The sequence below is a fragment of the Balaenoptera borealis genome, assembly GCF_965194805.1.
Source record: "Balaenoptera borealis genome assembly, chromosome: 6".
Classification (NCBI taxonomy): domain Eukaryota; kingdom Metazoa; phylum Chordata; class Mammalia; order Artiodactyla; family Balaenopteridae; genus Balaenoptera; species Balaenoptera borealis.
In genome coordinates, this window is record NC_138863.1 from 11,065,306 (window position 1) to 11,092,672 (window position 27,367).

Genomic DNA, 27,367 nt, shown 5'->3' on the forward strand with positions numbered 1-27,367 from the left:
TTCACACACATTCAGAGCACTAACAAAATGTGCTACTTTCCTGACTCAGCAAAGCTCACCTGGTGAGGCCTCCCAGCAGCAGTCAGCCAAATGGGCCCCTGCCCCTGACAGTGGTCCTCTCTGGCTGTGCTGCTCCAGGCAAGGGTGACTGGTGGTGGGGAGGGGTGGCAGGGGGAGGGTTATCTAGAATGAGTCTCAAGAATTCCAAGCCCACCTCTGCTACCTTTCTTTTTGCCATGGCCGTCACTGAGGTCCCACCGTTCCTCATCTTACTCATTGCAGCTCTCTCTGTATCTCTGCATCCATCTTCCATCCCACCACCCTTTCCTCCTGCTTTGACTTCTTCCATGGTTCCCCTGTGTTTCCGTGTTCAAGTTCAAACCACTGTGCTTAGTTGAGGCAACAGTTTTACTTAATCTGCAGCTGCTCCATCCTACACCCACTCCTTGCATACGTCTTGCTTCATCCAGTGTTACCCAACTGGTGGCATAATCGATATCCGGGTAAGAAAACTCTTCATTGCGCCAGGCTATCTTGTGCATTCCAGTGGGTTTAGCGTCCCTGTCTCCTGCCCACTGAATACCTTAGTATCCCACCTTTAGACACTGTGACAACTAAAATATGCCCCCAGATATTTCCAAACACCCCCTGCTGCTCCTTTTCCAATTGGGTGTCTCCTACTGGCCCTTCATACCTCGACTCAAACAAGGGTTGAACCATATACAATTGCCATCTTCATAGTTCAAGAGCATTGAATATTGGCTATTTAATAAGGTTCAACTGAATATTCTTTTCTTCTGGAAACTCTCACTACTAATGCCCTGTCCCATGCCTTCCTTTATCCAAGTGCTTACCACCCTGTGTTGTCATAGCTGATTTTCTAGTCATCCCCTCTCTCTTCCCACACTGCTCAGCACTAATTACCTGGGAGTGAGCACCAAGTGCTAACTTAATTTCTCGGCATCTCCAGCTTCACTTGGCTCGGTGCCTGGCTCATAATAGGTGCTAACTCATGTTTGATGAATAGACAAACAGGATATTGAGCATACTTTCCCTGATGACGCAGTGTTGTTATTTATGAGCACAGAGATGCCTTCAGAGCCTACTGAGCGTTTGGCTCTACACCAAATGACCTACCATTGCCCGTGTTATGGATGTGCGTGTCTGGATTTTAAATCCTATCATCAGTGTGTCTGCCTCCACTAATCCTTCGTGGCCTTTGGAATCTGAAGCAGACTGTCCAGAGTGCTGTGTCGGGCACTCTGTGAACTTAAGTGCGTGACTATTGTGGCAAGAACTACCCTGGTACAGGGTCTTTTCATCTTATTTCTGGGTTCCTGCTAGGTTTCACACATTTGTTGTCTCTCTTCTGGTTACTGAGGCAATCGGTTTCTAAAAACCCTCTGCATAGGACTTCCCTGGTGGCACAGTGGTTAAGAATCCACCTGCCAATGCAGGGGACATGGGATCTAGCCCTGGTCCGGGAAGATCCCACATGCCGTGGAGCAACTAAGCCTGTGCACCACAACTACTGAGCCTGTGCTCTAGAGCCCGCGAGCCACAACTACCGAGCCCACGTGCCACAACTACTGAAGCTGAGTGCCTAGAGCCCATGCTCCGCAACAAGAGAAGCCACCGCAATGAGAAGCCCGCGCACCGCAACGAAGAGTAGCCCCCGCTAGCCACAACTAGAGAAAGCCCGTGTGCAGCAATGAAGACCTAATGCAGCCAAAAATAAAATAAATTAATTAAAAAAATAAACCCTCTGCATAATCATTTTCTTTTTGGAAAGTGCTTAAAGATGACTCAGGAGGATTCGTAAAGTAGAGCAAGGTTCCTCTGCTGAGATGCCCATTCCTAGGACCATGGCTGGTGACAGAATGACAGGCTAAGTGATTGCTCAAGGAATTTTCTAAATAGTTGTTGTGTCCCTGCAGTCACAAAATAGATGGGCATACTTTTTTTATTTTGAAAAGTTTTATATCAAGAAATATTGACCTATGTCACAGATGGACTCTGTCTAATTTTTGGTTTAAATGACTTCGAATTTTTTTTTTTAATTCAAAAAAACCTTTCCATTATAATTCACATAGAATGAAGTCCAGGACCACAAGGGATAGAGATAAAGGGGAAAACCAGGAAGAAGTAAATGAGGAATACAATTCTCACAACATTTTTCGTATTTACTAAACTCTTAACTATTCTTAATACACCTCTTAATAAATGCTATTTAACTCAATCCACAAACAAGTTTTGGTTATTTTATGTTCAATATTTATTCTTCTTAGCATTGTTTTCTTTAACAAGGTAATTACAACAATTTAGGAAACAGAACTCTATAAACAGAAGAATGTTAAATGTTTTGGTTTTTTTTAATAGTCTTCTGCTTGCAAGAAAGTCCATATATCTCATTCCTCCAAGCATAACTTTATACCTCATACTAAACCAAATAGCTTATGGAAAACTAATATTAAATAGCAAAACACAAATAAAACCACATATATAAATAACATAACATAAAATAGAGTATAATGTGATGCTTAACAAAGCAAACTGTGATGCAATATGAATCAACTTCACTAATTGGACAAGTCCAATGAGACACAAATCAGATAAGCTCTGAACCTTCAACAGTGTGTAAGTGAAACTGCCAACTCAGCTAGGTTCCTTTTGTTCTTGGGCTGTGTCCAGTTCCATTTCAGGGAGTATCCATTTTTACATCTTCTTGACTCTTTGACTATAAAGAGAAAAAGAAGAAAAAAATAAGCAAAGATGGGGTGCCTGGTGGGTGGGAATGTCTTTGGTGCCTACAGATTGCCTCAGACACCCCAATCTCATCTCAGGATACCAAGCAGCTCAGAAGCCATATGAGGAAATCAGGGTTCCTGAAACAGGAACAGGAACAGGATATGAACAGAAACAAACAGGATATGAACACTAAGGTTGTGTCTTCATATTCAGTGTCTGGCACCTGGGTGTGACATGATTCTGTCCATTGATAAAATGTCACTCCATTATCATCAGTGTAAATCAGAGCCATTGATCTCTTTTTAACTGTTTATTTTTTAGCTTTTAACACACGAATGTCATGTACTCTGTAAATTATATAAATAGGAGGCATCTTTGCAACAAGAATCAAATGCATAGAGGAATCTAATACATCGTGTGAAAAATCATTCAATTAAAAACAATTAAAATAAAAATGGGGCTTCCCTGGCGGCGCAGTGGTTCAGAATCCGCCTGCCAATGCAGGGGACACGGGTTCGAGCCCTGGTCCGGGAAGATCTCACATGCCGCGGAGCAACTAAGCCCGTGTGCCGCAACTACTGAGCCTGCACCCTAGAGCCTGTGCTCCGCAACAAGAGAAGCCGCCGCAACGAGAAACCGGCACACCGCAACGAAGAGTAGCTCCAGCTCACCACAACTAGAGAGAGCCTGCGCGCAGCAACAAAGACCTAACTCAGCCACAAATAAATAAATAAATAAATTTATTTTTTAAAAAAATTAAAATGATCTGTAAGTAGTTGAAAAAATGAATTTTTTGTTTTCATGGTCCGATTCAAACTACCCTTTAAAACTGTCATAGTGCTTAGGCTAAAGCATCCCAGCAAGCCTGTGATGCACCACTCTGAACACCACTCTTTCCCAAACATTTGGAGAGAGAGGCTGGTGGATTGTAAACGTTCCATACCTGAGGATATGCACTGCTTGTTTCACCCAATTCTTCTTTGGATCTGCACACACAGCTAATCTTCTCCTTGTGTATAAGCTGAAAAAAGTCAGAGAATTTGATTTATGTTTCAATTTCATTTATTGTTTAAATGTTTTTTTCTTTTTTTCCACAGGACATGCAATGGAAATTTCATATTCCAATTGGTGGCTCTACGCCCTAAACATTTTATTTGTTTCAGAGGTGAAACAAAATGCAAAAAAAAAAAATTGCTTCTTATAAAGTTTGATGCAAGAAATGAAAGTGATTCTCCCTGACTTTCTCTGCAATCTAACAAAAGGTTGTGCAGTAACAGGAAGATAAAGCCCCAGAATTATTTAATTTTGTTGTTGGTGGCTACATGAAATATGTATACATCTGATCAATAACTTATATCATTCCAAAATATAATACCCTATATAAATCAAGAATATTATATGAGATAGTGTAACTACTCTGAGCTTTAGCTTACAGCCCAACCACTTTCTGGTAGAAGATGCTCATTTCAAAGTTTAGGTTTTTCATATTTTCCTGAGATAGCATCTTAGTAGCTTATAAGTTTATCTTCAAAAGTGATTTTGCCCTCAACTGTGTTCATTTTTTTTAAACTAAGTTTTGCCTTATTCCAGTTCCATTTAAAGTGAACTTTGAAGAATAAATGTACTACTAAAACACAGCTAGCTTTTTGCCACATGAATTATTTCTGAATGAAACTCCAAAAAGGCAAAGCTTTTTCTACTTGAAATTCTCATGTACTCCTAATACAAATGAATTAGAATCCCTTAATAACTTACATGACTGCATTGATGTCACAAGCTTCATTGGCCAGCTGCTGTGTGAAGCCCACGATAAATTTGGGATGAAGGATTTTTTCTGTATATTGGAGGCAGCAGTCAAAGTTGCTTGCTGCTAAAAAGAAATGAAAGATATTGAGTCCACATGAATGAACTTATTCTGTGATAGGTATCGTGGAACTACTTGAAGTTGTGGAAAACCTAGAATCTGATTTATATGGTAAATAAACTATTTAGAGGAACACCTCCAATATCTTTGAGACCCATTTTAACATAGTTTCCAGTTCTCTTTAAAAAAAATTGTTTGTGTACTGGGAAATTTTGGTGCAATAATACAATTTAGAAGCACATGAGACATCAGTCTCATAAAAGGAATATCTTTAGTAAGAAACACAAACTGACAGTGTTTTATTTCATTCACTATAATCACTCAAGAATATGAGTACCTTCCACTTGAAGAAACCCTTATAAATAACCTTCTAAATTCAGAATAAAAATAAATTGGCAGGTTTTAATCTATTATCTGGCTACTGAATATTGAGAGGAGGGGAAGGACGAGAAGTTACAAAGGAAAATGTGATTTATAGGAGCTGCTAATAAGAGCTACAATTAAAACACTTTGAAATTGTAATATTAGTTAATGGGAATTTTTTATTTTGTTCATAAAAGTTCAACGCATGTGTTTTCGGGAATGCACCTGTTGCTAAAAGTGATGTCCTCTTACAGTAATAAAGCAATTCTTGGACACTCCCCTGAGTTAAATTACAACCTACTGTATCCTTAACCTGCTGTAAGGGATAAATGTAATCTCAAAGTTGGCAAGTGATGTCCCAAGGCCTTGTAAGGATGAAGTCAGGTGCCATAATCCACCCCTAAAGGATGAGTTTTGAACTCTGCTAAAACTATTTAGTTGGGAAATGAGAAAGCTAGGGAAATGGGAGAATTTTCTACATTTCAAAACGACCCCATTCACTGGTAATGTTACACAATTTACATCTCTCCCAGAATAGCACTTTGGGTTGTTCTGGAGTTCGAGGGTCTCTAAAAGCCCACCACCACTGCCCCCCAAATTTGCTGAGATTGACAGCAGAGAAAAAATCCTGATAGGCAGCAGTAACCTTTCCCTCTTCCACTCACCAATGAGATGACAACCCTCATCACTTCCTTTTGAAGATTTTCTAACAGGCTTCCATCCCTTGGGGACCCCTAGATGAGCTCAAGGCTTAGCAGAAAAATGAAAATAGTTCTTCCTCCTGTGCTAGCAGAAAGAGTGACACTTACCTTCTGAATTGCTGCAGAGGTAGAGTAGCAACACTGACATCAAAGCAGCCGGGAGCAAACTCTTGCTACTGCACATCATTTTCAGCTCAAAGAATAGATGTCTCAGTGCTGGGTACCTAGTGCCCTGGGAGAGCTGTTATGCTTGATAGCAGCCTGGGCCTGGGATGGCCCTACTTATAGCAAGTATTGGAATGTACATAGAAGGCGTGTTCTCACATGGGGTTTTCCCCATTGGTTAACCTGCCCCATCATGTCGTCACAAAGAAGAAACCACAGGGAAAACTTCCTGCCTTTCCCTAATGTTGGGAAGGTGTGAAGGTCAGGACGGAGGGGGAGGGAAGGTTAAGAAGGGGAAAATCCTGTAAAATCCTTTGAATTTGCAAAGAAGGAAAAGCAGCTCAGCCCTGCGTCCCAGAAAAGATATCTGTCCTGTTTTAACTTAATCTCTTGTCTCTGAAAAGAGAGGACAAGGATTAACAGTGATACAAAGATAAGCCCCACTCAGGAACATTCCAGAACTCCTATTGTTACACTCTGATTGCTTTCCAGAGCCAATAGGGGAGGGAGAGGATGAGGCAGGACACCAAGTGTACTCAAGCATTTACAATTTCATCGTTGGTGCTCAGCTGTCACCAAAGACCTTGAATTTCTGGGCTATTATGCAGAGCAGGTAATATAGCAATGCTTAGTAGTGTCCCCAGTTTTAGTGGAAAATACCAGCTCTTAAGTGAGACTCAAGTTTCAGCTTTATCTTAGTTTCAATCTCACTCTTCTAAATCTTCTACATTTTACATGACTCTAATCAACATTGCAGCCCAGAAAATGACCCTCATCTGCCCATAACTCTTCATGCTAATGTGGTTACATAACTCAATACAAAGCCTCAGAAGGAAAAAAAAAAAAAAGAGGAAAAAAGTAGGAAGAATATCATTGTATGCTGGGGACTGGGTTTGCAGGAAGGGTATGACTATAAAGAAACACCACAAGGGAGTTTTAGGGGGGTGATGAAGTTATTTTCTATCCTATTATGGGAATGGTTACACATCACTACACATGTGTTAAAATTCATAGAATTTTACATCAAAAGAAAAAAGTGAATTGTATTATATGATCATTTAAAAAGTAAAGTTTAAAGATATCAAAATCATAAAAAAGAACTGTCCACTATAAACAAATAGATTGAAAGTAAAAGATCAAAAAAGATATGCCATGCAAAGAATAAACAAAAGAGAACTGGAGTTGCTATGCCTATAACTAACAAAATAAATTTTAAAACAAAAGAAAGTTACTAGAGATAAAAGAGGGAGTTCCATAATGATAAAGGATCAATCTGTCAGAAAGATATAAAAATCATGACCATATATACATCTAACAACAGCACCTCAAAATGCATAAAGCAAAAACTGACAGAATTGAAGGGAAGAATAAACAACTCAACAATAAAGGTAGACATTTCAATACCATATTTTCAATAATGAATAGAAAAACTAGACAGAAGATGTACAAGAAAACAGAAGATTCGAACAACACTATAAACCAACTAAGCCTAACAGACATCAATAGAACACTCTATCCAACAACAATAGACGAGGCATTCTTGCAAAGTTCATATGGAACATTCTTCCAGATAAATCATATGCTAGACCATAAAACAAGTCTTAATAAATTTCAAAGGATTGAAATCATACAAAATATGTTTTCAAACCACAATGTAATGCTCAGAGAGAAACTTATAGCAGGGATACATGAAATAGAGAATAGCAAAAAATAGAGGAAATCAAAGTAACCAAAATTTGGTTCTTTGAAAAGATCAACAAAATTAACAATCTTTAACTAGGCTAACCAAGAAAAAAAAAGGGAGGGGTGGCGTGAAGAGAAGACAAATTGTTAGACTCAGGAATGAAAGAAGGGGCGTCACTACCAACTTTAAGAAATAAAAAGGGCTAAAAGGGAATATGATGAACAACTGTATGCCAATACATTAGATAAAATAGATGAAAGGGACAAATTACTAGAAAGACACAAATTACGAACCTGACTCAAGTAGACATAGAAAGTTTGAATATGTAACAAGTAAAGATATCAAATTGGTAACTAAAAATATTTCCACAAAGGAAAGTCCAGACGCAGATGGCTTCACTGGTTAATTCTACCAAATATTCAAAGAAAAATTAAAACCAATTCTTCACAAACTTTTTTAAAAAGTAGAAGAGGAGGAAACAATTTCTAACTATTCTATGAGGACAGTATTACACTGATATCAAAATAAGACAGAGACATCACAAGAAAAAAAAAAAAACTACAGACCAGCATCTCTTATGAATACAGACACAAAATTCCTCAGCAAAACACTAGTAATCTGTATCCAACAACATATAAAAAGGACATAAACTAGGAAATGTAATACACAATATTAGTTGAACAAATAACAAAACCATGTGAAAAGCATTTGACAAAAATTCAACACCCTATCATAATAAACACTCAGCGAACTAGGAATAGTAGAGAACGTCTTCAACCTGATAAAGGTCATCTATGAAAATCCCACAGCTAATATAATACTTAATGGTGAAAGACTGAATGCTTTCCTTCTGAGATCAAGACCAAGACAGGGGTGTCCCCTCTAACCACTACTATTCATCATTGTACTGGCGGTTCTAGCCAGGATAATTAGTCAAGAAAAGGGGGAGGCACCCAGATTGGAAAGGAAGTAGTAACTATCTTAATTTGCAAATGAGATAATCTTGTATGTAGAAAATCCTAAAGAATCTACTAAAAAACTATTAGAACTAATAAGTTCATCAAGGTTGCAAGATTCAAGATCAATATACAAAAAAATATTAATTGTATTTCTATACAATATCAATAAACAACTTGAATATAGAATAAAAAAGCAATTACTTTTACAATAGCATAAAAGAATAAAATATCTAGGTATAAATTTAACAAAACAAGTGAAAAGTAACTTAAAACTACAAAACATTATTAAAGAAATTAAAGAAGACTTCTAAATAAATGGAAAGACGAGGGGTGGGATGAATTGGGAGATTGGGATTGACATATATACACTAATATGTGTAAAATAAATAACTAATAAGAACCTGCTGTATAAAATAAATAAATAAAATTAAATTAAAAAAAAAAAAGAAGAAGCTAAACATACACCTACGATATGACGCAGCCATTCTACTCCTAGGTATTCACCCAAAAAGAGTGCATATGCCCCCACAAAAATTTTTCCACAAATGCTTATAGTGGTGTTTTTTCAAACCAAACAAGTGATTATAGTTGATTTACAATGTTGTATTAGCTTCAGGTATACAGCAAAGTGATTCAGTTATATGTATATGTGTATATATATATATATATATATATATTCTTTTTTCAGATTCTTTTCCATTATAGGTCATTACAAGATATTGAATATAGTTCCCTGTGCCATGCAGTACGTCCTTGTTGTTTATCTATTTTATATATAGTAGTTTGTTGTTTATCTATTTTATATATAGTAGTTTGCTGTTTACCTATTTTATATATAGTAGTTTGTATCTGCTAATCCCAAACTCCTAATTTATCCCCCCGCCCCGCCACATCCTTTCCTCTTTGGTAACCATGAATTTGTTTTCTATGCCTGTGGGTCTATTTCTGTTTTGTAAATAGGTTCATTTGTATCATTTTTTTGGATTCCACATATAAGTGATATCAAATGAAAAAAAAATTTTTTTTAATTTAAATAAATAAATAAACGGAAAGACATCCCATGTCATGGATTGGAAGATATCATTGTTAAGACGGCACTATTCCCTAAATTGATCTACATATTCAACACAAGTCCTATCAAAATCGCAGCTGAGTTCTTTTCAGAAATGGAAGATACTCAAATTCATATGGGATTACAAGGGATCCCAAATAGCCTCCTGATGACAAAACTTACTATAAATCTACACTAACCAAGACATGTGATACTAGCATAAGTGTAGACACATAGATCAAGGGAATAGAATTGAGAGTCCAGACATAAACCTTCATATCTATGGTCAACTGATTGTTTATTATGGTGCCAAGACTATTCAATGCAGGAGAGAATAGTCTTTTCAGCAAATGATGCTGGGACAACTGGATATCCATATGCAAAAGAATGATGTTAATCATGTTAATGATTAAGTCAAAATGGATCATAGACTTAAATATAAGAGCTAAAACTCTGAACCTCTTACAAGAAAACATAGAAGTAAATCTTCATGACCTTGGGTTGGGCAATGATTTTTCAGATATAAGAACAAAAGCTCAAGCGACAAAATAAAAAACCAACTGGACTATATCAAAACTATAAACTTTTGTGCTTCAAATGATACTATACAATGTGAAAAACAACCCACAGAAAGATAGGAAATATTTGCAAATTATATATCTGATAAAGGACTTATGCTTGTATCCAGAATATATGAAGAACTCCTGCAGCTAAATAATGTAAAGATAAATAACCCAATTTAAAAATGGACAAAATACCCAAATAAACATTTCTCCTATGATGTATAAGTGGTCAAAAAGCACATGAATAGATACTTAACATCATTAGTCATTAGATAAATGTAAATCAAAACCACAATGACATACCACTTCACATCCACAAAGATGGCTATCATCAAAAAGATAGATGAGTGTTAGTAGTGATGTGGAGAAATTGGAATACTCATACATTATTGATGGGAATGAAAAATGGTGCAGTCACTTTGAAAAACAGTTTGACAGTTCCTCAAATGGTTAATCATAGCATTGCCATATGACCCAGCAATTCCACTCCTAGTACACTCAAGATAAATAATATATCTCCACATAGAAACTTGTATGAATGTTCATGGCAGCATTATTCATAATAGCCCAAAAGTGGAAATAATCCAAATGCCATCAACTGATGAATAGATACATAAAATGTGGTGAATGTATACAATGGAATATTCTTTGGCAATAAAAATGAAAAGACTACTGGTGGATGCTACAGCATGGATGAACCTTGCAAACATTATAAATAAGGCAAAAAAAAAAAAAAAAAAAGCACAAAAGGTCACATATTGTAAGATTCCATTTATATAAAATGTTCAAAATGAGCAAAACTACAGATACAGGAAGTAGAATAGTGATAGTTGAGGACTAGATTGGGGTGTTAGGGGAAAGGCAGGGGAAGGGAGAACGACTGCTAATGGGTATGAGGTTTCTTCCTTAATTTTTTTTTTTAATCTAAAAATAGATGTTGGGCTTCCCTGGTGGAACAGTGGTTGAGAGTCTGCCTGCCAATGCAGGGGACACGGGTTCGAGCCCTGGCCTGGGAAGATCCCACATGCCGCAGAGCAGCTAGGCCCGTGAGCCACAATTACTGAGCCTGCGCGTCTGGAGCCTGTGCTCTGCAACAAGAGAGGCTGCAACAATGAGAGGCCCGCTCACCACGATGAAGAGTGACCCCCACTTGCCACAATTAGAGAAAGTCCTCGCACAGAAACAAAGACCCAACATAGCCATAAATAAATAAATAAATAAATAATAAAAATAGTGATGACAGTTTGTACAATCCTATGAATATACTAAAGCACATGGAATTGTGCACTTTAAAAGGGTGAATTTTTTTTTTAATTTATTTATTTTATTATTTATTTTTGGCTGTGTTGGGTCTTCGTTGCTGGTCGCGGGCTTTCTCTAGTTGCGGCGAGCGGGGGCTACTCTTCATTGCGGTGTGCGGGCTTCTCATTGCAGTGGCTTCTCTTGTTGTGGAGCATGGGCTCTAGGCTCGTGGGCTTCAGTAGTTGTGGCACGTGGGCTCAGTAGTTGTGGCTCACGGGCTTAGTTGCTCCGAGGCATGTGGGATCTTCCCAGACCAGGGCTTGAACCCGTGTCCCCTGCGTTGGCAAGCAGATTCTTAAACACTGCGCCACCAGGGAAGCCCCTAAAAGGGTGAATTTTATGGTATGTGAATTACATCTCAATAAAGCTCATAACAACAACAAAAATTCTTCACCCACCTATATATAACACTCACCCCACAGATCCTCTTTGTTTCTTTTGCTAGATGTGTCATTTCATATCTGTCACTTAGAAACTTTTTAAAATATGACCTTCAACTGATTTTTTTGTTCAATCAATGAACATGCTAATGAGAAGGTTAACATAAGAAAATTATTTCAAACCTAATTTATTAGAAAGCTATTAGCACACTGGTATTTAGCTTCTAGCCATTCTTTTCAAATATCTCAGACATTCCTGATGAGTCCTAATTCCCTCATGTAGTAGAATCTCAGCATCTTGCTCTTTTTTTTTTTTTTCCAGAAAAAACATTTGACAAGTGTTTTATGTGGAAGGTACTTAGTGGTACATACAGATGGCTAGAACATGATGACTGCATTCAAGGCAACTTATAATAACAAAATTAAAATGAACAAATAACTATAAAACCAAGCAATATGGTAAGTGCCATATTCATATTATATGAAATATTATCATAGAAATTAACAAAAGTGATCATTTAAAAATTACTTAACTCCCCTTCCATTTCTATGATGGATGAACACAAGACATGCCATGCTGACTTAAAAGAGTGACCATCTAAAACTTTTCTCTTTCTGATAGGGATTCCATGAAAAGTTTTTGGAAGGTGGTAGAAGTTCCTTTTAAAATAGCATTTACTGGGAACTAAGATCCCACAAGCTGTGCAGTATGGCCAAAACAAACAAACAAAAAAATAGCATTTATTGAGCACCTACTAGGTACCAGATATTTTAATAAAGAATGTGACATTTGACTTCTCACAGGGCTGTATGTAATGCAGAAGACAAAGAACCAGACAGGCCTGAACTTTCTGGCTTCCACACCAGTGGGTCTTGACTATAGCTGAGCTTCAAGGAACAAACATGGTTCTTACTGTGGTTTTTGAAGAGTACCAAATTATAGAATTTCTAAGATAGAGAAATGTGGAGACCATCTAGTTCAATACCTTAATTTTGAAGAGGAGTACACGGAAGCAAGAGAGATGTTTGACTTTGTCAGCATTGAACCGTGAGGACCAGATCTAGAAATCAGATCCTCCTCCCCAGGTCAGAGATTCTTTCCCATTTCCTCCTCAAGGTTTTATTATCTGATTATTTAATGGGTGGAATTATATATCATCAGCCTACACTGTTGTTTTCTTTAGATAGTAACACGAGCTGTAGTTTCCATACTCACACTCGTAACCAGCAGACTCAGACTGTACCAAAGTTTCCTGTACATGGCCATAAAACCTCACCTTCCCTGAAGCCAGCAAGGTAAGGCTATCAGACAGTTTGAAGATAGTGTAATGAGGTTGATGAATGGAGAAGAACTGCATTTGATGTGCCAGCATCCAAGCCCATCATGGGCTCATACAGACACAGGACAAGTGGATCTGAAATCACCTCCATTCTGAAGCTGGTCTTCTTTCTCTCTCCTCCAGACACACCTCAGATTAGCTGGTTTCCCACCTTGGAGTCCACCACTTTGCTTATATCCAGGTCTTGAATGATTTTGTTAATGTGCTTGTTTTTTGATTAACTGTTCATACTGGCCAAATGGCTGCTGAAAATTCCAAGTTTTCTCTTACTGTCAAAGTTCCCATCTTGCTATCATCTTGGGCTACATAACCTGTGGTACTTTTGAAGTTGGCAGGTTGAGGGTTTCCTCCTTTGCAGCCAGTATGCCTGACAATGAGGATTTGCCTCCCCTCAAGGGTCCAAAAATCACATTAAGACCAGGTTTCATCACTCACTGACAACCTTCAATATCTCCTTCTCCACTGTTTTGACCAACTAGGAAGTCACTCTTCCCCTTGACTTGCTAGCAAATATTATAAAAACTTAACACAGGTCAAACAGATAACATCCCAAAACCCATGGAGGTCACAGCAGGTGGACCAGTGGTGCTTCTTTTTGGGAAAACAGAAACATTCTTTGCAGACACCTAGAAAAAATTTTCTCTACTGTGCCACCACGAGATGGAATAAATCTTTCCCACAGAATTTTTTTTAATATATATGTATTTTATTTATTTTTTTTGGCTGCATTGGGTCTTCACTGCAGAGCACGGGCTTCTCTCTAGTTGTGGCGTGCAGGCTCCAGGATGTATGGGCTCTGTAGTTTGCGGCATGCGGTCTCTCTCGTTGAGGCGCACAAGCTCAGTAGTTGTGGCGCGTGGGCTTAGTTGCCCTGCAGCATGTGGGATCTTAGTTCCCCAACCAGGGATCCAACGTGTGACCCCTACGTTGGAAGGTGGAGTGTTTATCACTGGACCACCAGGGAAGTCCCTCCCACATAATTCTAAGTGAAATTCTGATTTATGAAAATGCGAGGGCCACTTCTTTCCTGCTGTGGAAAATCATCTCTGCTTGGTCTTGAACTTTAAAACATACACATGCCCTGCATGCACGCACACAAACACGCACACAGATGCATACAGATACACAAAAGGAAAAGTATGGGGGGAAGGGCAAAGGATGTGAATTATTCTCCCTCAAAGGAAAGATCCAGAGACGATACCTCATTTACATGGACCCTACTGTTCACTGAAGAGGAAGGAGAGAAATTCATCCATTCAACAAAGATTTCTGTGCACCTAATTTGTTCATGGCGCCGAGGACAGAGTGGTAAACAAAACAAAGTCTCTACCCACATGCAACTTGCATTGTAGTAGATAAGACAGACAAGAAACAAATAAATTAACAGAAAAGTAATCTAATATTAGATAATGTGTTATAAAGAAAAATAAAGTGGGATAATGGAAAAGACTGTCCATGAGTGCCATTTTAGGTAAGGAGATCAGGAAAGCATCTCTTGGGGAGATACTGAGCAATGATCTGAATGAATAAAGGAGTGAGCTTTGCAGATATCTAGAGGAAGAGCATCCAAAGTGAAGGGAACAGCAAGTGCAACATCCCTGAGACAAGAAAGTGCTTGGGATGCTTGAGGGACAGTGAGGTCAGTGTGCTGGAGGATATGGAGCGAGGGGCGGAGTGGTATGGAATGAGGACAAAGAGGTAGCCAGGAGGAAGATTAAGGAAGGCTTGTTGGCCTTGCCGAGGAGCTTGCCTTTTGTTCTAAATGGAATGGGATACCATTGGGTAGATTTGTGTAGGAAAACAATGTGCCCTGATTTAAGATTTTAAAAGGCTCCTTGGCTGCTGTGAAGAAAACAGAATAGAAGCAAGGAGGGCAGTGAGGAAGCTTGTTTATACTAGGGTGGACATGGTGGAGATGGTCAGAAGCAGTTGAATCAGGAATATGTTCTAAAGGTAAAAAGAACAGTTATTGTATATGAACTGGATAGGGAATGTGAAAGAGAAAGAAAAGGTAGAAATGACTCCAAGTGTTCCGTCTTGAATAACTAAGGGAATGGTAGTGCAATTTAATCAGATGGGGAGCAGTGAGGGAGGAGTGGATTATTGGGGGAAGACTAGAATCCAGAGTTCCGTCCTGTCTGTAATGCCTAATGGACATCCAAATGGAGAAGTCTCTTCCCCCACATATGACAATCTAGGCTTGATTCTGTTTATTGTAGCTCAGGCATAGCTGAAACCAAACCTAATTTTGAGGACCCAATAATTGGTTAGAACCAATATAAAATCAAGAATTGGTCAGAACCCAATATAAAGTTCCTTAGAGACCATTTAGTCATTTTTTAACATTAGATTGTATTTAATTCAGCAAAATTTCAAACAAACAAAAAATCAGACTTTCAATATGGCCAGAGGGATTGGTTGTTTCACTGTATTTTTCCCGTTAACATGTGTAACAGAATCTTCACTCTTTGTGCTACACAGTGTGTTACCTGTTACGTGTCTAAGAAAAAATTTTAAAGCAATGATGGACATTTGAGGGGAAAATGTTTTATGTAATTCAAAACTATTTTTTGAAATCCCAGTTTTTCCAGAATGTGAGTCATTGCTTAATTCCTTTCCGATGTCAGAAAGGAAAGATGACATTTCTACAAGAAATAGAAGCCACAAAAACTCATACAGGAGAAAATATGCTACTGTCTGGGGGAAAAGTGCTTTGGATACATACACAAAACTTCTCCTATACATGTGAAAGTAAGTCACGTTATTTTAAAAACTTTCAAATACTTCTCTTTCTTTCATATTAACTTTCAGATTCAATGTTCTTGTGATCAAAAAGTTTGTCGTTAGACATAGGAAACAAATTATGGTTACCAAAGGGGAAAGGTGTGGGAGAGAGAAATTAGGAATATGGGATTAACAGATATACACCACTGTATATAAAATAGATAAACAACAAGGATTTACTGTATAGCACAGGGAACTATATTCAGTATCTTGTAATAACCTATAATGGAAATGAATCTGAATCTGATATATATATCACTTTGCTGTACACCTGAGACTAACAACAATATTGTAAACTAAATATAGTTTAATTTCTTTTAAAAGTTTGTTGTTACTACATGGTGTAAAATAATACAGATTATTCCTGACCCATCACTTTAAAATTCTTTTGATTTTTCCAAGTCTATATTTTGCTCCTTCTGAATGAAGAAGTTGGGAATTTGGCTGCCTTTCAAGGAATCTTTCATTATGATGGAGACAATTCTAATTCTCAATGTACATGAGGGCTCAGAAGGTTTTAGCAAGAGTTTCCCACTATAAATTTTGAAGCCAGTGAGTCTCCCTTGTCACTTCACAATAATTTGCATCATCAAGCCAGTCAACTGCCTATGACTAAATTTTCCTTTCAAATAAAGAATCTGATCTACAGAGAAAACTTCATCCCTTCAACATGACTGATTTTTTTTATCTTCAAGTGTTTTAGGAAATACAGTATGAACTTTTCAAATTATAGTACTATCAAACAGGCTTGGCCTTTCTTTGCTGCATCACTAATAGAGTTCCCAAGCATGGCTGGTCCAGCCAAGATCTGTGCCTTGAAATCCATGTTAAAGGAGAGTTACAAGGCTACACAAAACATCATGGGATTAAAATTTCTTAAGAAATTAGACAAATACCATACAAGATATCAAAATATTCAGTGTTCATGCTCTATGTGTGTATGTATACAACAAGAAGACATTTAAATTTTCTAGCGTACATTGTACACTAATTGACACACTGTACTCCAAAAATAGTCTTAATTTTCTGTATTTGCAACATTTATTTTAATTTAAATTTCATCATGCTAAAATTAGGTTTCACTTCTTTCTTTAGTCATTCTGAAGCATTGATCATATTTTCATTAAAGGGTCTTCACTGATGAAATGCTATGCTTCTTGGTTTAATAGAGGTTCCTTACAACAACATTCAGTGGAAAATGCAATAAATACTATTCAACAGTTTTATGATTGATTTTAGTATGATAACTTCCTGATGTGACAAACAGAAGCTAACCTTTTGTGAATTGTTATGCTGAGAAGGACTTTGAGGCTGAGTGCAGGACATTGAGAAAAGAGTTTCACTGTGTATTAGGAATGGCTGCTGTGAGGCGGGGGGAGTGGTGACATGAGGGCAGCATATTTATGGACCCTGGAGTAATATCTGCTCCTGAATTGTTTTAATGGTTTAAAAGAAATGATTGAATACTTATTCCTTTTCTTGCAAAAAAATTATCACAAAGTGTCTATGTCAAGCTGAATACATAAGTCTTCTAGTGCCTTTTCTTCTCTTAAAGGATGAAGAAAGTCTATGAGACATAATACAGAAAGAATAGTTTTAAAGATATTTCTGCACTTAAAAATATTATAATAATGTATACTCTGTTGAAAGAAGAAATATATAAATAAATCAAAAGAGAAGCAAAAATTAATCATACACTTACCATCTAGAGGATTACAGCGGGGGAAAAAAAATTGTGTAAACTTCTAGACTTACTTCTATCCACATATTTAACGTAAATTGAATCAGAATGCACATGTTGTCAAAAACCTATCCTTTTCATTTACGAATACAGATAAATCAACCATTCGTATCAAAAAAGGTACTCTCTATGCCATCGCTTTAAATTGTTGTTCAGTTTTCCATTGCATGATTATCCCTGGTTTAATTCCCTAGGTGGTTTCTAATTTTTCAGTTTTTATAAACAGTACTATGGAGAACACTCTATGAATGAATCTTTGTACATATTCTTAATTACTTTCTTAAAATAAGTCCAAGAAATGCAATTTTAAGGTCAAGAAATGTGTACATACTTAATAGTTTTGAGATTGCAAAGCTACCTACTAGAAATCTCTAATTGAGTGGACCCAGTTCCCTGTACATTTCACAACATCCAGAAATAGGTGCATTTACTTAGGGCTTTTCATTAAATAAGAGTCTAAAATGTGGCAAAAGCCAGAACACTATCAACTACTGTGACATGTCCTAGCCTCTATCTCATTAACTGTTGGGGACTTTTTATTTTTTCTGGCACAAAGCAAAAAATGCCCTGTGAAATGTACATGCCACACCCTGAACTCTTAAAGTAAATATTTTGCCAGGGAAATCGAAGAACCAGAAGAAGAGAACCAATGTAAGGGAAGAGGGCAGTTCTTATCACTCCCGTACTTTCCAAAGGAGCCTCTGGGTACTGAGAATATTTATTTAACAGATCAAAGGTTTTAAATACATAACAGAGTTATCGCTCTGATGATGAAATCTTGGTAGCTCCCTAGCGTAAATTTGAAAATTTCCCTGCATGCTTCTCAAAGCTGACGTGAAGGAGCTAGCTATAATAACCTGAACAGTCAGAGAATAATTTGCTAAGGAACGCTGCTAGGTCAAGTCGCAGATGGGGAGTGAGGCCACAGGTTCTTTCAGAGCAGGTAGTTTCACATTTGAGCCACCAATTTTCATCTGGTCTTGATGAATGGCATCAGCTAAAAGGCCAGCATGTGACACGTCCCGAGTTCTAATATGTGATGTTTAAATATTCCAACATCATGTAAGTTTGCTATATTCCTGTAGAGAATCATTTGGCTGTCCATTTGTTATATGTTCTGGAATTTTTCTAGGAAAGACTACACCTAATTTTTGATTTAAGGCAATCTGTATCTACTAAGAATATAATCAGAAATCTTTGCAAAAATTACACACGACTGTTCATTGCAGCACTATGTAGAATAGAAAAGAAAATGAAAATATCCAAACAGTTAATAATAAAGTAATGATTAAAATAATTGTAGGATATCCGAAAGATTGACTAATATGTTGCCATTTAAATAATTTTGAATGATTTTATGTAAAGGGAAAATCCTAATGATATAATGATAATGAGAGTAGTAGGATATAACATTTTAAATAGCCTGTTAACACATTATGGGAAATTGTGTATATTTATATCCGTGCTTTTAAAAATAAACAGATTGGAAGGAAATTCCAAAATGGAAACAGAAATGATCTTCAGTAGTTTTCCCCCCTTATTTTCATATTTTTTCTATTTTATCAATATTTTACAGTAAACAAATATTATTTTTATAATCAGAAAAGAATAAACTATTTCTAAAACCACATATAAAAAGAACACCATTTCATAGTGTATGCAGTAATTAACTTAGAAATATGATTTTAAAGGGCTACTTTCACAGTTTTAATATTTTCTAGTAAAAAATTGCTACTAGAAGAGAAAGAGTGATCTTACTTCTTGGAATACCTCATACCAGGCTTTCATGAAAATATTACAGTAAGTCTTACAAAATTTGTACTGTCCACCCCAGCCTCATGGATAAACCTAGAGGCAACATACTATGCCAGGAGAAAATCAATATTATATGTTGTATAGGAATTTGCAAGATAAAATAGGTGAAAGCCAACTGGAAATAGTTTACAGGGGCTAGCAGGTTTTTCAAAATTTAGTAGTGAAGTTGCTGTATTAGGTTAGGAAAAAGTGTCCATAAAACAGTTTCAGAAATTGGTTACTTTGCTGGTTAGGGCTAAAGAATAACTAATTAACCACACCGGTGACTTGCTGTGTGATTGGGCAGCCCATTATGTTCTCTGGGTCCTTGCATCTCCATCAGAAAATGAGTGCTGTGCAAATACCTGCTCTCTGAATTCTCTTTCGGAAGGAATATACTAGTCAGTGATACAAGAGAATTCTTTTATAGATCTTATTAATTAGCAGCTTCATTTCCACTAAATAAGAAGAAATGGCTATAAACTCTTGTAACATTATACAATTGTTTTTTGTGGTGAGGACATTTAAGATTTCTCTCTTAGCCACTTTGAAGTATACAATGCAGTATTATTGACTATCATCACAATGCTGTGCATTACATCTCCAGAACTTATTCATCTTCTATCTACAAGTTTGTACTCACTTCCCAACATCTCCCCAATCAGCATCCCTTTTAACCACCATTCTACTCTGTTTCTACCAGTTCTGTATAGCCTTATGATGTAACTAGCTTATAATAACCCTTTTAACCAGTAGGCTTATAAATGCTTCCTTGTGTTTCACCATGGTCTGACCCTAAGCAAGCATCCGTTCTGAATCTCGTTATTTTTCTTGATTGTGTTACATCACACCATCATCCTTCCTGTCACGGTACATTAGGCAAATCCTAAGAAACCTTGTCACTTCTAAGTACCTCCATTACCTTTTATAGCTCATTCCTCCAGTGCCCACAGGTGCCCATTGGGAGTGAACCCAATGATGGAATCAGATACATAATTGGAATGTACCACCATGCCCTCCAGCTCAAGCCAAGAGCTACCAATCTGCTTGGGGTTTATATGTGAGTTCAAGAAGATTAAATGAATCATTGGCTTGGTTCAAAAGATGTTTCAATAGCTACTGGGTGGAGTGCTATGGTAGCTAGCCAAGAAATGACACCAGTAAGGCCAAAGCTTTGGACTTATTACTGAATGGGCTTCTTGATTTGCCGCCTACAGACCTTAACCCCAGTCCATCTTCTGTAAGGGGGCTTGTGAGTGGTGGTAGATGAATTGGTACAAACTGTGGTCTGTATCAGAATAACAATCAGTACAGCATCTCTAGAGCAAGTCCAAAAACTTTTATGATGGTCAACCAAAGGGATATACCCTTCATGTTGATTGAATTTAACCCTTCTGAAATATTTCCACCCTTCCTAAGGACTACTACATTCCCTTTGTGGAAAAGCACAAGTGAAAACTGTCAGATGCTTTCAAACATCTTTCTCATACAGACTAAATTTTCTAGGAAAGATCTTTCTCCCAGAGATAAGTCAAGTGGAGCTGATTATTTTTGCCCAAGCTGAAGGGTGAGCAGAACCATTGGGGGAATAAAAAGTTAAGAAAACCTATAAGATTTTAAGAAATTATTTACCTCACACCATGAAAGCCACTGGAGACTTCATCCTAAAACTATGTGTTACTAATTGATAGAGACACATAATCATTTTAGAAAGACAATTATAAAAACAGGAACTTAAAACATCATGGACCCTGGGTACCACATGAAGCATCTCCGTGTGGGTCTCTCTCATTCATTTCTCTTATCTCAATGTATCTTATTTTAATATAGCTTCATTTTTCTTTAAAGATTTTGCTTATTTTCTCTCTCCATCTTCCTTTTCCTTTTCTTCCTTTCTTGTCGTTCCCATTCTTATTATTTTTAATATATAAAATATAAGATATATTTTGCCCTGCCTTTCTACTTCTTTTTTTTTCTTCTCACCTTTTGTACCAAATAATGGTATTCAAGTATAATATGCTTAACCAACTTTAGAAAATATGTTGGCCCTTTTACTTATTGACTAAACACATATGAATTTACTTTCTTCCTCTGCCCCCAAGAGAAAATACATTAGTTGAGTCTTCCACAGACTTTGGGGAGTTTAGAATAAGGTGGTAGCATGGAGAGATAATTTTATAAATTATAATTATAAATGAGAAAGCTTTGATTTTAGAGTGAGAACAGCTAAGGAAATAATTCAGACATAATGTTCTTCATCCCTCCAACTCCAAGGAATTCTGACCCTTGTTGAATGTCACAATAAATAACGTAAGTAAGGAATGTAGGGATTATTTGGAGCATCTGGAAAACTAAATCTAATGAGAGCTTTCATTGAAGGAAGAGCAGAGGAAAAGAGAGCACTGAATGTTCTGCTTCCTGTAATTTATAGCAATAAAATACACTGGAAAAACCTCATCTTTCAGGAATTCCAATCATGCCAGATACATAATAAGAAATCAGCACTGAATGGTAAATGTGACCAAATTACTCTATAGAATGTGAAAGAAGAACCATTTTAGGGAAGCACGTAAATACCCATGAGTATCTGTTGGACATCTGCCATGTGGTCAGGTTGGCTGGAGGAAAGAGCTTGGGCCAGAAGGCAGAAGGACTAAGTCCTGGTGGCACCTGAGTCACAAACTAGCCATGTGGCCCTGACCAAACCATTAAGTTTTAGCCTCAGTTTCTGCATCTAGAAAGTGGAATAAATACGTATCCAAGTATCATTGAGAGGATGGACAAGGCAATCTAGGTGAAAGCACTTTTTACAATGTAAGGTATAAATCAAATGCAAACTATTATTGATTGATACTGTTTCTACCACACTAAGCAATGCGGTCAAGATAAAGAGGTAAAAAAGATAGTCTTGGTGGTTGAGAAGCTTATAATTTAGTTAGAAATAAAAACATAAATTGATGAAAAAGAAGTAAGAGCAAGGACTTATGTAATAACTTACTTGCAGGCACTTTTACAAGTACTTTATGTATATAAATTTGTTAAATCATTACAATAACATTATAAGATAAATATATATATATATATATATATATATATATATATATATATGTATCTCACACATATATAAGAATGACTAGTATTATTCCCACTTAACAAGTGAGGAAACTGCTGCAAAGAAATATAAAGTAACTTGCCCAGAGTCACAGGTCGTAAGAGAAGTGAGATTTGAATCCAGGAGTAAAGCGGGGTTAAAGGGAGGGCGGGGAGGAAGAGATGGAAGAGGAAAGGAGAAGAAAGGTATAGAAAAAGAACAAAACAAGGCCCTAAATTCTGTGTCTCAGATTGTATGCTATTAAAGGAGGTTTATTATTTAGATAACCAACAACTTTTTGAAAACCTCTTCTGAGGAGCATTCTCAGGGAAACAAAGATGTTTAAGAACTACTCTCTGTCCTTAAAGAATTGAGTGAAGTGTGAAGCTATTAAAAATAAGGTGGGATATGAAAATCTAACACGTGACACTTTACACAAAAGGAGAAATGAAGTTTTTCATTTAAAAATAAATAAAACATTCTCACTTGATAGTGGTGCAAAAAATTTTGAAATTTCCTAGATGTGTAAAGATCACCTCCTGGCACCTGTGAAAATTTCTTGCCTGCATCTTCTCAAATTAAAAAAAAAAAAAAAAAAACAAGCCACACCCCACTCCCATCCTGTCATTCTAAAAGAGCTTGCAGTCCACCCACAGCGTGTGTGACACCACCTGCCAATTTCCCCAGCACGTGGCCCATTCCACCAGGAGGTGTGGCAGGGACTCCACAATTTCCTCTTTGCCTGCAGTTTAAAGGTTGCTGATTGTTTTAGTTTTGCCTTTCTTGTGACCTATTTACCATTTCCTGTATGCCAGGAAGAGACTTGATCTTGGGAGTAGAAAGCAATTTGTCATCATCAAGTCACAGTCAGTGCTTTAGAAATTGAACCAAATCCAGGTTCCAGGAGTGACTAAGGCAGTTTAGCAGGATCACACATGAACTACCTGATCGCCTTCTCCAAGGCCGTGAGAACAAGACTCACAACTCAAACAAGGGAGTCTAGATGAGCTTCTTAGAACCAACACCAGGGCTGTGATCAAGATGAAAGAGGAAAAGTTAATGTCAGACTTCAGACAAAAGGCAGAGCCAAGAGTGGAGGGCAAAGGGACTGATTGGGTTTCTCTCTCTGGGGGTTGCCCCACCCTTCTTGGAGCCAGACCTTCAGGCACCCTCACTGTGAAGGTGGTGGTGACCAGAGTGGGTAACACTCACCATACATATCTACAGGCCTGGGGAGACCCTCAGAATGTAGGAGGTCCTCACTTGCTGGAGTTCTGCCCTCACCCCTCAACCTACAGCGCTATTGTCCCAAGAAGTTTTTAGGAAACCTAAGAGTCCTTCTGGTCTTGTCGATCGCCCAGCAATATGGACATACTGATTTAAGGGCCTTTCTCCTGCATATCAGCCCTCATTCCTAGAGTACTCCTTTTACCCCCTCTACCGCCACCTGGCCCATCACTATTGTTAGATGTTCATATCCTATGTAGCATTCAAGACCTAATTCAAAGGCTACTTTTCAGGGCAGTTTCCACAATTGGATGAAATAGTTCTTCACTTTGAACTCCCATAGGACTTGGCTTTTCACATCACACAAGAACCTGTACTAGTCTTTTTCTGTACAGCACCACAAGTCACCACTGTTTATTCCCACCCATTGTTCCCCATTTCTATTAGTCACTAATTCTTTTACATACTTTGCTTCCAACTCATTTCCCTGATTCCCACCACAGCTGCCCTGACCTCGGGTCTCAGAACCCCATGTCTGCATTAATATGGTAGTTTTCTGAAGCCTTGTCACCCCATCACATAATTGAAGGTTATTATGATACTGACATGGAGAAACTTGTTCTCTGTTGTTCCATTTGGTTGATTTCCAAGGAGAGGGAAAGAAGATTGGACAAGTTCACCTTCCCTATGGGGCTGTTTTTGGAAAAAAAAATAGGAAAGATCCCTTTGTAGGAGCTAGATCTTAAGGGAAGACATAAAGGAGAAAAAAGAATGATGATAGAAGGGTTACATATAGAAAGTGAGGTGAAGAGATTTGGGGAGAGGGGCAGCAACCCTGAGTTTGAAATTTTAGAGAAAAGGAAAAATTAAAATTAATATCTCTTTAATTTTTATAATTTGTCATTAGGCTCTTCATAGATCTTCTATTTCCTCTCAAGATGGCCCTTCCATTGAAATTAAGTTGGACTCCTTCATCATAGTAATGACTATTAATTGTTGAGTGCTCTCTAGGTAACACTTTACTTACATATTCACCATTCTTTGGGTACGTATTTCTATACCTCTCTGAGACATAAGAGATTTGGGGAATTGAGTAACTTGCCGCATGTCACCCAACTAATAACATCAGAGCTGGGATTTGAACCCAGATCAGTCCAGACACACAGTTCATGCTGCTCCTCCATCACCTGCCTCTTCTTTGAACAGAAAAGGAGAAGGATGAGGGTTATAACTGCATACCTTACTGTCAAGCATGCTGAGCCACTCTTGTCCAAGTTCACATGGCTATACTGCAGTAGAATTTGAATTTCAGTCCTGATCTGCTTTGATCCAAGAAATCCAAGCTTCTTCAACTTTTCTGCTTTGATTTCCACCTAGCAACCTTGCTTCTCTCCGTTCCGTTATAGCCTTTCCCAATCTTTCATGGCATTGCTAGAAGTAAACCTGTCTTCTATGAAGCCTTTCTTCACTATCCTTGTTTTATAATTATTTATCACTTAACTGCACTTTGCTACAATACTTCTTAACTGAAGGATTATTAACCTCAATATCGTGGATCCCTAGAACCCATGGTTGGTCTTCAAGATATTTATCAAACTGCAGAAACTGTAGGTAAAATATTGGTTCTATCCAATACAATATTGAAGGAGAAAAACAAAGTTGGAGGACTGACACTACCTGACATGAAGATTTACTATAAAGCTAAAGTAGTCAAGACGGTGTAGTATTGGTGAAAGAATAGGCAAATAGATTGATGGAACAGAATAGAGAACCCAGAAATAGACTTGGCATAAATATAGTCCACTGATCTTTGACAAAGGTGCAAAGGCAATACAATGGAGCAAAGATAGTCTTTCCAACAAATGGTGCTAGAAGAGCTGGACATCTACATGCAAAAAAAAAAAAAAAGACACAGACCTTACACATTCACATAAATTAGCTCCATATGGGTCATAAACCTAAATGTAAAGTGCAAAACTATAAAACTCCTAGAAGATAAAATAAAATCTAAATGATCTTAGGTATGGTGATGACTTTTAGATACAATACCAAAGGTACAATCTATGAAAGAAATAATTGATAAGCCAGACTTCATTAAATTAAAAACTCTGTTCTACAAAAGATTTGGGATTTCTCTGATGACATATGATGTACAGCACCTTTTCATATGCTTATTTGCTATCTGTATATCTTCTTTAGTGAGGTGTCTGTTGAGGTCTTTGGACCATTTTTAACTGGGTTCTTTGTTTCCTTATTGTTGAGTTTTAAGAGATCTTTGTAGATTTTAAATAATAGTCTTTTATCAGATGTGTCTTTTGTGAATAGATTTTCCCAGTCTGTGACTTTTCTTCCCATTCCCCTACCATTGTCTTTCATAGAGCAGAAGTTTTTAACTGTACTGCTGGAGAGGATGAGGAGCACCAAGGACTCTCATCAATTGCTGGTAGGAATGCAAAATGGTACAGCCACTTTGGAAAACAGTCTGGCAGTTTCTTACAAAACTAAACATACTCTTATTATATGATCCAGCAATCATGTTCATTGGCATTTACCCTAAGAGTTGAAAACTTATGTCCACACAAAAACCTGCACCTGGATGCTTATATCATCTTTAGTCGTAATTATCAAAATTTGGAAGCAACCAAGATGTCCTTCAGTAGGTGAATGGATAGATCAACTGGATAACTGGAGAAACTGCATCAAATGGATGTGGTACACCCAGACAATGGAATACATTCATCCCTCGGCATCTGAGGAGGATTGGTTCCAGGACCCACCATGAATACCAAAATTCCTGGATGCTCAAGTCCCATATATAAATTAGTGTGCTATTTGCTAATAATCTATGCACATCCTCTCATATACCTTAAATCATCTCTAGATTACTTATAACGCCTAATACAATGTAAGTGCAATGTAAATAGTTGCTGACTTGCAGAAAACTCAAGTTTTACTCTTTGGAAATTTCTGACATTTTCTCCTGACTATTTTCTATCCATAGTTAGTTGAATCCACAGATGCTGAACCCAAGAATATGTAGGGCCAGTTGTATTATTCAGCGCTAAAAAGAAATGAGCTATGAAGCCATGGAAAAGACATGGTGGAACCGTAAATGCATATTACTAAGTGAAAGAAACCAATCTGAAAAGGCTAAATACTGTGTGATTCCAACTATATGTCACTCTGGAAAAGGCAAAACTATGGAGACAGTAAAAAGATAGTGGTTGACAGGGGTTTTGGGTAGTGAGAGGGATGAATAGATGGAGTGCAAAGGATTTTTAGGGCAGTTAAAATCCTCTGTATAATACTATCATGATGGATGTCATTATACACTTGTCAAAGCCCATAGAATGTACAATACCAAGAGTGGATCCTAACATAAACATTGGACTTTGGGTGATAACAACATGTCCATATGTGTTCATAGATTGTAACAAATGCACCACTCTGGTGCATTTGCAGGGGCAGGGACTACATGGAAAATCTCTATACCTTCCTCTCAGTTTTGCTGTGAACTTAAAACTGCTCTAAAAAAAGTTTTAGAAAAAGACATTTTTCTAATGTCTTAGAAAAAAATGTTGGGTCTATGGACATAGGTGGATTTTTCTGA

At 37.4% G+C, this 27,367-nt stretch overlaps 1 protein-coding gene across 3 annotated transcripts; it reads right to left on the reverse strand.

Annotated features, from left to right (window-relative positions):
• Positions 1-2,247: 2,247 nt before the first annotated feature.
• On the reverse strand, positions 2,248-27,367 carry CCL20 (C-C motif chemokine ligand 20). Of its 3 annotated transcripts, XM_082396292.1 has the most exons (4): positions 5,785-27,367; positions 4,504-4,618; positions 3,692-3,769; positions 2,248-2,737 (listed from the first exon to the last, which is right to left on the reverse strand). In XM_082396292.1, exons 1-4 carry the CDS (start codon positions 5,861-5,863, stop codon positions 2,716-2,718), a joined length of 294 nt encoding a protein of 97 aa, XP_082252418.1. In that variant the 5' UTR covers positions 5,864-27,367; the 3' UTR covers positions 2,248-2,715. The 3 variants fall into 3 exon arrangements, with proteins under 3 accessions (XP_082252418.1, XP_082252417.1, XP_082252416.1); XM_082396291.1 differs by having other exon boundaries at positions 2,248-3,769; positions 4,504-4,615; XM_082396290.1 differs by having other exon boundaries at positions 2,248-3,769.

Bases quoted from the DNA above. Each gene is read 5' to 3' on its own strand.
- CCL20 (XM_082396290.1), bottom strand. From the start codon at position 5,863: ATGATGTGCAGTAGCAAGAGTTTGCTCCCGGCTGCTTTGATGTCAGTG. The intron at 4,619-5,784 runs GTAAGTGTCACT...ATTTCTTTTTAG, and splicing joins CCTCTGCAGCAATTCAGAAG to CAGCAAGCAACTTTGACTGC. The intron at 3,770-4,503 runs GTAAGTTATTAA...GACTTTTTTCAG, and splicing joins TGTGACATCAATGCAGTCAT to CTTATACACAAGGAGAAGAT.